At 36.6% G+C, this 10,974-nt stretch overlaps 1 protein-coding gene across 1 annotated transcript; it reads left to right on the top strand.

Moving 5' to 3' along the window:
• Nucleotides 1–480: 480 nt before the first annotated feature.
• LOC106903724 (high-affinity choline transporter 1-like) lies at nucleotides 481–5,786 on the top strand. Its single transcript, XM_088003975.1, has 8 exons — nucleotides 481–664; nucleotides 842–955; nucleotides 1,742–1,897; nucleotides 1,990–2,138; nucleotides 2,721–2,864; nucleotides 3,041–3,194; nucleotides 4,844–5,061; nucleotides 5,133–5,786. Exons 1-8 carry the CDS (start codon nucleotides 481–483, stop codon nucleotides 5,784–5,786), a joined length of 1,773 nt encoding a protein of 590 aa, XP_087860101.1.
• Nucleotides 5,787–10,974: the final 5,188 nt, after the last annotated feature.

A 10,974-nucleotide genomic window follows, 5' to 3' on the forward strand; every position in this document is an offset into this window, starting at 1 on the left:
ATTTTAAACAAGACTACACGAGTTTTCATTCTAAAATACTTGAACAATTTATAATTGTTTTCCTTTTGCAAGCAGGAAATTAGGCAAACTTATGTACTTGGTAGTTTTTGTTGGGGAAATTATTTTTATAAAAACTATTTCTATCCTTAAAGTTGTCAAAACAGTTTTTTCCATGTAAAGGGGTTGTGCGTAAAATACATAACGCTTTACTTCCAATACTTTAACCGCACAAAGTCATTATAATGAGGCGGTTGCGCATTAGACTACAATGCGCAAATTGTTTCGGCCAGCTCGGACTTGGGCTTCTGCATATATTTTATTTTTATTATAACATTTGACCAGGTTTGTCTCATTGCGATCAAAAGATCAAAACTAAGAAAATGCATTCATTTCTTTCTGTTTCCTTTCAGTTTCCTCTATGAGTTTCCAGTCCGTTCCCAGTAGCACTTGATCCCGGTGGGAAGCTGAAGAGGAGGGAAAATGACGATCCACGTCGAGGGTCTCGTGGCCATCGTCCTCTTCTACGTCCTGATTCTGTTCGTGGGGATCTGGGCCGCGTGGAAGAACAAGAACTCCGGAGTCGGTGAAGGCGGAGACCGCAGCGAGAGTATTATGGTCGGGGGCAGAGACATTGGGCTGTTCGTGGGAGGATTCACGATGACCGGTGAGGTGAAGGACTATGAAGATGATTCATTTGTTCACGAGTGTTTAGTCCAAATAGTCCGTATTTTACACACGGACCTTCACGGAATGGCCACGAATATTCCTTGGCTTCAAACGTCTAAAATGCAAAAAGAAAAGTGTTTTAAAAATATATATATGTTTGTTTTTTCTTCCTCAGCCACCTGGGTAGGAGGGGGATATATAAATGGAACCGCAGAGTATGTCTACCTGCCAGACTACGGCCTGGCCTGGGCTCAGGCACCCTTTGGTTATGCTCTCAGCTTGGTATTAGGTGAGAATCATTAGCTTATAGTTATTGCTTTATTTTGAGCCACAAAAGGAAAAAATGCACACACCCTAAGTAGGTAACAAAAGGAAAATATATACATCCACTTCTACACAAATATACAGTAATATACATACAGTAAGGAGAGACATTGTCTGAGTCATCCAATTTATATTTTATATAACAATACTTTAATTGTAAACAAGAATGCATTTCACTGGAAAAGGAGTGAAAATATATTTACTCCTACTCCCTGTGTATAAATTGTATAAAGTTTCATTTGCATGTCTTGTGCATTCTTGCAAAGGTATACGAAAAGAAAAGTATAAAAAAGTTTCTTATAGTTGCTGTGTCAGATTAGCTTGGCCATTGCCTTTCTAGGAAAACGTTATTGCTTCCAGCACAGTGTGGGCTCTCTCCTTATTTTTACTCCTAAAATATTCTTACTTTTAGGAGTAAAAATATACTTAAAAGTATTTTTTTTTTTGTTAAATAAGTCACTAAAGTAAATGTAATTGAGTAAATGTAACCAGTTACTACCCAACTCTGAGTACAAGGGGCTGGTTTTTACTAGTGTAAAAACTAGTGTCAGATTATCAACAGTGCAATTTTTGAAGTGACTTTAAAACCAACAATTCTTATATGGCAGAGCATATTCCCCACTCTGTAGCTGCCCTGTTGCATCTTAGAGTCTAACTTAGGGGACTCTGGATGCTGTACACAGTGGATGATATAGTAAAAACACCACATCTGAAGATTATTTGTCCAAACTGAGTTTCTGACATCCCTCAGGTGGGCTTTTCTTTGCCAAACCGATGCGATCGCGTGGCTACGTCACGATGCTGGACCCTTTCCAGCAGCTCTATGGAAAACGGATGGGGGGACTGCTTTTCATTCCTGCCCTCATGGGAGAAATCTTCTGGTCTGCTGCCATCCTGTCTGCCCTGGGTGGGTTTAATCTGCTCTTTAATTTGCCTTCCTGCAGATTTGAGATTTTTAATATTGACTTGACTCTGAATGGTTGTCCTGGCATCATGCAGGTGCCACTCTGAGTGTGATTGTGGACATAAACATCAACATGTCTGTGGTGATCTCAGCGCTCATAGCCATCTTTTACACGCTCGTTGGAGGACTCTACTCCGTCGCATACACGGATGTGGTCCAGCTGTTCTGCATCTTTTTGGGCTTGGTGAGGTTATTGTCTCAGGGATTAACTCTGAAGTGATGAATATGTCCAGGAGACTACTGGAAAATTCAAATGTAATAAAAAAATAAAAATAGTATTGAGTTACTTTGCAGAACACCATCTTAATAATACCAAACTGATTTTACTTTTTATAGGTTTATGTTTGAGTAAAATGAACATTGTTCTGTTATTCTATGAACTACTGACAACATGTCTCTGATATTGCAAGCAAAAATTTAGTATTAATGTGCAGAAAATAACGAAAAAGATGCAGTGCTTTCAGACCTCAAATAATGCAAAGAAAACAACAACACTAATGTTTTACCTCAGGAAGAGTTCAGAAATCAGTATTTGGTGGAATAACCAGGAGGTTTTCAATGGAGTTCAGTGGAGTGGGCTCTTCATTTCTCCTGGAGCTGTATATATTTTTTCCTTCCACTAAATCCATGCATTAGTTTGTGTTCATCTATTAAATAAAAACCTCAGTAAAGTACAAAGAAGTCTACAGGGCATGAATAATTCAACACAGCCATCGTGTAGATGATGCTCTAACATTTGTATTCTGATTTTTCTCATCTTCATCAGTGGATCAGTGTGCCTTTTGCCCTTTCCAATCCTGCTGTGGCAGACATCGGGGTTTCGGCCAAGGAAGCAATCTATCAGTCACCCTGGCTGGGCAAGATCAAGCCTGAGGACAACTGGCTCTGGGCAGACAACTTCTTTCTGCTGGTAAGCTATGGCTTTATGAGGGAATCCATCATTGAACTCTGCAATGCTTATAAAGAACATTTGAGTCATGGAGAGAGTTCAGTCTTGAAGGGAGTGCATTTGACGTGAGTTATTTAGACTGCTGAATGTGACGCGATGGCTCGAGAGCTGATTTTACTTTGTGTTTCCTTTTGTAGATGTTGGGAGGGATTCCCTGGCAGGTCTACTTTCAGCGGGTTCTTTCTGCCTCTTCAGCGACCTATGCTCAAGTTCTCTCCTTCCTCGCCGCCTTCGGCTGCTTAGTCATGGCCGTCCCGTCCGTCCTCATTGGAGCCATCGGGGCTTCCACGAGTAAATTCACACACACTCATTGTCTAGAGGTAGAAGGCGGACAAAAATATTTGGGTTTAAGCTGACTTAATCAGAAATATGTCAGGAGTTGTGTTTTATGTACAAAATCTTTATCGATATTCTGCTAATGTTGAAAAATCAGAGGTGGGAAAAGTACCCAAAAATTTTACTCAATTATAAAAATACATTAAAGTATTTTTACTCAAGTAAAAGTAAAAGGTAGCTGTCCAAGAAATCACTCAAGTAAGAGTAAAAAAGTATTTGGTGAAAAGTCTACTGATGTAATGAAATTATCAAATATTTAATATTTAAAAATTGCATAATCAAACAGACCAAAATATAAAGTTAAGTGGAGATTTTGGTATTTTAAGAACCAAAGTGACAGTAAGCGGGTAAAAGAAACATTTTCCAAATCAGTTTCTTTCAATAAAAAACTTCTCAAACTTTAACAAAAACCGCAGGTGAGTGTCTGTGTCTGGTGAATTTTTTATTTAAAAAATATGTTTTTCATTCAGTGGGTAGAGAATCCAGAAATTTTACTCAAGTAAGAGTAGAAATACTTCATAACAAGATGACTATAGTAAAAAGTACAGCGTGATAAAAATATTCCTAAAAGTATTTTTTTAAGTTACTCATGGAAATGGAAATGAGTAAATGTAACTAGTTACAACCCAACACTGAATATATTTAGTATTCTTTTTAAATATTTCTTCTAATTATTTGCAATATTGCCACAAATCATGAGACAAACTCAAGAAAGTATGTTTGTTACTTTAAGAGGCATGAGTTGTGTTTTCGTTGCATTAGCAAGTTTATGTTAAGTGTCGAAAATACACAATTTTGTAATTTCCATTATATAAGAAGTTTCAAGTAGAAATCCTAACTGCTGAATGGATTACTCAGTGTTTTGTCTGGATTTGCATCAATCAGACGATGATCCACAGATCATCCTCACACACAACTCATGTAAATGAAACATGGCCAGTCCAGGACTCTGATCCTTTATTTAAGCACAAAGTGTGATCAAAGCCTGTTTGGGTTGCTGACATCCCAACAGGTTTCTGTTTCACACGGCGTCTGGGGGGAAACCAGAGGAGAGCCGTCAGAGCGTGCAGATTTATTGAATATTACATCTGAAGAAGAGCTAATTATTTTGGTTCTTCTGAAGATTGTTCATGTGTAACGGCTGCTAAACAGTCGCTGCTTATGAGTATCCAGGGATTGGAGGGAAAACAGAGATCATGAAGCAAAAGGAAAGTTGAAAATCTTTCAGAGAAAATAGAGACTGGTAATGAAAGGCGTCCAAAATTATGTTGATTTACCATTTTTACTAAAGAAATGTGCAGTTCTTCAGTATTGTTTCTTTTTTCCTGTTACTCAGATTTCTTGTTCTTTTAATTTTACCAAGCCAAACAGAGTAGAGCTGGTAATCTCTGCTGTATTTCCACCCACAGAAAAGTCCAAGCTCTTTTGTTTGTCTGCAGCTAAAACATGTGTAACAACAGGGAGGCTCATAATCAGATTTAATGGTGAAACATTTTGTCTTAAAAGCAAATTTGGACCGAAACAGAAATCATAAAACATTTTGTTCAGAGCAAAAACCTTAGAAGATTAAACCTGAAGTGCTTTTTCAAAAACTTCTTATCCAGACTGGACTCAAACGACTTATGGTTACGTCGCTCCAAAGGACAAGGAGGAGTCTGACATGATCCTTCCCATCGTGCTCCAGCACCTCTGCCCGCCCTACATCTCCTTCTTCGGACTGGGCGCGGTGTCGGCAGCGGTGATGTCATCAGCGGACTCGTCCATACTGTCAGCCAGCTCCATGTTTGCCAGGAACATTTATCAGCAAGCCTTTCGGCAGATGGTAAGAGTACCAAAAGTTATTAAAGCCGGTAATAAATCAACGTTTTATTAAAAAGCACCTTTCTCTTCCAGGCTTCGGATACGGAGATCGTTTGGGTGATGCGCATCACCATCTTTGTGTTTGGCGCTCTCGCCACAGCTATGGCGCTTTTAACTGGATCTGTATACGGCCTCTGGTACTTAAGCTCCGACCTCGTCTACGTCATCATCTTCCCCCAACTTCTCAGTGTGTTGTTCGTCAAAGGTACCAACACGTACGGCTCCGTGGCAGCGTACATCTTTGGACTCTTGCTGCGCATTGGTGGAGGGGAACCTTACCTAAAACTGCCTCCATTCATCTATTACCCCGGGTGGGTAATGGAGAAGAAGGTTCACCTCATCAGCGGAGACGTAGAGTACTTTGTCCAGCAGCGGTTCCCCTTCAAGTCCGTGTCCATGGTGGCGTCTTTCCTAGCAAACGTGGTCTTCTCCTACCTGACAAAGTACTTATTCGAAAGTGGCATGCTGTCTCACAAGTACGACTTCCTGGACGCGGTCGTGTCCAAGCATAGCGCAGAGATCATGGACAAGGCCACGCTGGTAAGCAATCACGATAACATTATTCTTTCAGAGATGGCTCCGGTCAGGCAAGTCCTCGGTGCCACGCTTGCTGGGACCTTCACCAACGCCGAGGCCCTGAGCGACGACGGCGAGTCGAGTCCGGAGTCCTATCACAGCGAGAACTAGACGACAAAACGCACAAAGAAAACTTGAACCGAGGAATGTGAAAGGGAAAGAGAGAATCAGTTGGCGTCCTTCAGGAAACTTGTTACTGCCACACTGTGAGCCAGATCAGCAGAAACGCTCTGCGGCTTCCAAGTGACTCCACAAGTTATGTCAGTGAATTGGTGCCTCCTCCGTTTGTTCATATCTCCTCTCTAGAAACTCATCTCTGACTCTGAATTGTACAAAGCTCGCAATTGTTTTAGTTTTTCTGACCATGGCTCTGTGAATTTACAACTGTTTTAGTTTAACTGCTGCTACTGTGGTGGAGCGATGAAGGGAAATTGTTTTTCAAGGTTGCTGGTTTTGAGAAATGTGCATTAGAACTAAGAAGCAGCATTAATGTCTGGTTGTCTTAGCTCAGGTTACGTATGTTGATGCATATACAGTGCCTTGCAAAATTAGTAATTCCCCTTAAACTTTTGTTAAATATCAGTGCATCTTGTTAGGAGTTTATATGATAGACTCACATAAAGTTGGATCTTTAGCTGTTGCAGCTGCATGTCGTTCAGGGTCATTTTTGGCATTATTCTTTGCAAAATCATTGGTTCTGCCCAGATTAAATGGAGCATCTGTAAACATTAGTTTTTCTTATTTGTCCTGCAGATTTACGTCTGGACTTTGCTTGTGCCAGTTGAACACATGAATATACTTTGATCTGCATTCAGTGCTATTATGCCTTACTTTTAATAATCCATTTTTTTCTTGCCACTTACCTTGACAGAATTATGATGGAGTATGAGAGCCACACTAAGAAAATAAAAAAAAATTACGACAATAAAATTGTACAAGACGAAAAGCATAATATTATGAGAATAATGTCTTACTGCATTTTTCTTTAATGCTATGACTTTATTCTTAAAATACTATGACTTTATCCTGGTGATATGAGTTTATTTTCATATTACTAAAACTTTATTCTCATGTTATGACAACTTTTCTCATATTAGTACAACTTTATTCTTGTAATTTTATGTCTTTATTCTCTTAAAATTATTTTTGTATTTTTTTCTTATTATGGCCCTAATACTCTGCCGCACAGATTAGATGGATTTACAATGGAATCAAATTACACAAAAGTGGATTACTTACTAATTTGATAACTTCTAATGATATTGGGTTGCACTTGATTTTATTTAGGGGTGTCAGAATACAAATGCGTACCAGGCATTTCAAATTTGTATTTATAAAAAATAAATTAAAAACCACATATCATTTCCCTTCTTTTCATAATTATGCACTATGTTTTGGTCTATCATATTCAATCCTAATGAAATACAACATGATTTGTGGTTGGATCACATAAAATGTCAAAGGTTCAAGGGCTATGAACAGCTCTGCAAGGTACTGTAGGTATGCCTGTGAACAAAGCAGCTTTAAATGACTGATCCAGGATGGTTTTGTTGAGTAGTATTAAGTTTGCATAAAAACCTTGTCAATAGAGCAATAATATTTTAAGAATCTTAGCTTTATTTTCAGCCTTTTGCTGCTAAACCACTGAATAGACATATGAGCTCAACAATAGAAGTTATTGTTTTTAATCTGGTTTTTAGACTATTCAACCATCACATAATGGTTGAATATGTGATGGTTGAATCACATATTCAGACATATTTGCACCAGCAAAGTGCTATTATACCCATTCAGCTTTCAAGTGTCACAGGAACTAAATCATTCAAGTAACTTCGTTGAAAAAACCTCTGTGGCGTCTGACGCTAGCTTTGGGGACGTGTGTGTTTGTTGCAACACGCTTAGCATTGAGATGCTATTTTCGGCTTGAACCGTTTTAGTAACTAGCCAACTTCTTTTTGCTTCACAACAATAGTTTGTTTTTGTTTTATTTTTACATCGTCTACTAGATTGTTTTAGAAGGAAAAATTAATAGCCAGTGGGCCAAGAAATGCGATTTTGTCGACCATTGACGTTAGCGGACGACGTTTGTGTGTCAGATTCACGGGCGTACCAGAAACACAATGCAAAGGTTCCGGCTTGGGACTTGTTAAGAAAACAAAATGCGTTTAATTCCATAAATTTTTAAACACATTCAAATCTATTTTATTTATGAATCAAAATTAACACATTAAAATCCTGGTATCAATAAATTAGTGTTATTCAAATGTTCATTTGTTTTAGTGTATATAGATGGATGACATTTATTTTTATGCTTTGGAGCCTTTATTTGGATTATGTACGTTGATTTTCTCCTAACAGCTAATGAAAACACAACACTGAATATAAGAATAAAATGATCAGATCATACAAAAACATGTTTAATAAAGAAATGTGGTGTTAATGAAAGAAATGTTTATATTCAAATGGAATTACTAAGTTCATCGGAGCACAAATGTTCAAATTTATTTTATATATAAATTTGAATATGTGCTCTTATAAAGCATACTGTGGATAATTAATTATTCAGCAACATCCCACTGATTTCTTATAACGTTATAAATTTCACCACTGCCAGGTACATGACCCTTACTGGAACTTTCCCTTTTTAAAATATGGTCAATTGATCCAGATTAAACTTCACAGAAAAATATCTGAGCATCTTTGAGACAACTCTTCTGACTACATCAAACTCCTAAGTTTTGTCGTTTTACATGTTTATGGCAAACATGTCAGGATAAGGTTCACTTGCTTACTTGTTTTTTCTTTTAAGGGTATTCTTGATTATAATATGTAGTTATTAAACTGAACAAATTATTAATGCAAAAGGAGGCTGAATTTGAGGAAAATGTTTAATATTGATCACTGCAGCTTTAACATGCTCAGATATTTTGAATTTCATCACTCTGGTATCTGCTGATCAAAGACAAATCATTGTCCTAGCTGGTAAAAAAAGTTATTGTGTGTCTTGATATGTTATCAAATCTCTTGGTGTGTGTTGTGGCAGCCGGTCCTGTCGTGTGTTTATGTTGGTGTGTTGTAGGATTCTGCTGCGTAATTAACAAGGACAGGCCTACTCATTTTCCATTGAAACAGAGATGAGATAGAAAAAAGGGGAGTAAAAAAAAACCTCAGAAATGTAGAGATAAATCTCAGAAATTTTCTTTTAAAAAAAACTTGGACATTTCTGAGTTTCAAAAATTGAAAATTTGCTAGAAAAAAGTCAGAAAATTTGAGATTTTTGAGTTTCAAAAATTTAAAAATTTTCAATTTTGGAAATTTTCTTAGACTCAAAATTCAAAAATGTTAAATTTTTGTAATTCAGAAACTTCCACATTGTTTTTATAGAAAATTTCTTAGACTTATCTCAAATTTTAATTTTTTTTGGCAGAAATTTACTTCTCCTTTTTTCCATCTGCACTGGCCCTCCATTTATCTTCCTATCTATCAACTCTAACCCCACAGCCTGATACTGCCACCACCATGTTTAGCTGTGGGGATTATTCTTTCCAGGGTTGTGTGCGAAGCATTTTGCCATTTTAAACAGGGGCATCAGAGCTAAATAAAACTGTAAAATAATACATCTTCAGGTTTTTATTTATAGAAAAAGTTAAAGTAACTCATAATTTTCTTTCAACTGTTGAAGTAAGCTTACTGTGTCAGAGTCTGAACATAAAATCCTAATAAAATACAATGAAGTTTGTGAAAAATTGTAAAAGTTCAACAGGTGGTTTGGCAAGGCAATGTAAACAATATTTTGGCTATGCAGAGTTTTGAATTTCTGTTACTAGATAGCCATTGTGTCTCTCTTCATCTGAGTGCTCTGTAAAAATGAAATTTTAATAATTTCTTCCTCTATTTGAAGTGGGAAAGAATATTAATTCACATTAGCATCCAGTAAGCACATGTAAGAATCCAACAATTGTCTGAAAAACATAAAAACACGTAACTAAAATAACATTTTAAAATGATCAGCATAACATCTAGCTCGTGATCTGCAGACCTAAAATTCCCGTCAGTGTGTTCTTGAGCTGCTTCGTTTGCTCATCCTGAAGCTTTATTGACTCCTCAGTCATTGCAGGTTCACAGAGACAGGAAATGATTGCTCCCCCCAGGACAGTGGTAGTATTACCGGCCATTATTGATCCAGCACCAAGTGGAATATCAGTCAGGACATTTGATTTATTCCACAAAGATCAGCAAAATTAAGTACAATACAGTAATACAGAAACTGTTCTTTTTACTGGTTAAGTATCCACATTACTTTCTGTTATTGACTCTCACATGAATACATACTCACATTTTTAAGAAAATTAAGTTTGTCTTTAATAGTAAACGTTGGTGTTACTTGTTATGCTTAGTTCTTTCTAAGCAATTTATGGGTATCTTTTTTAGTCTTTAGTGAAAAAAATATACTTTGGAAATTAAATTATTCCGTATTTTGCTAGATGCGGCTTTTAAATAGTAATTGACTTGACTTTGTTACAGATTAGAATACAGGTTGATTATAAAGATGATCTCAATATTCCTGAGTGACATAACCTGTCTCTGGTATAGTTTTTATTTTTTTTGTTGTTGTTTGGAAATAAAATTGTTGTTTAAAAAACAATTTTATTTTTAGTTTTCTTATGATAAAGCAACTTGCTTATTCTCAATTTGTTAACCCAGATATTATTTGAATTATTACATTACAAAATGTTTATAAAAGTATGAGACCATAAGTTTTAGTATATTGAAAGTTCAGTGTCATTTGAAGTATACATCCTGAAAATCTGAGCTCATTTGGAAATATAGGCAACTTTCAGTGATTTATTTATGTCAAATGTTAAGGAATTTGAACGTAAATTCAAATTCCTTAATATTCCTTTCAAATGTTCTTTTCAAATCCATTCATTCAGTTTTGTAAAATTAAACTATTCTAATTGTGGCGCCCCCTAGTGTTGGATGTTTACTGACCTCAGAATCATGATTCAGGTTTGGAAAATAATTATATTTCTGCCTAACTCGGTTTTTAGCCTGTTAGCCATAACACTTTGCGCATTTCTTTCAAATTTGTTTAGATTTGAAAATTCAGCTAACATTACTCCATTTGGCTTCATCTGTAAACACAATATTCACTTTTCACGCTCTTTCTAAGTTCTGCTATGAGATTTCGTTGGCCTTGTCTGATGATTAATCATGTTAAGTGTTTTGAACAGATGAAGTTTTTTTAAAGATGTTTTTTGTCTTAAGCCATAGAGACACCTGTTGGAGAGCTTTAGGA

This window comes from Poecilia mexicana, unplaced genomic scaffold, assembly GCF_051168715.1.
Source record: "Poecilia mexicana isolate PSO_F unplaced genomic scaffold, ASM5116871v1 scaffold_2, whole genome shotgun sequence".
Lineage (NCBI taxonomy): Eukaryota > Metazoa > Chordata > Actinopteri > Cyprinodontiformes > Poeciliidae > Poecilia > Poecilia mexicana.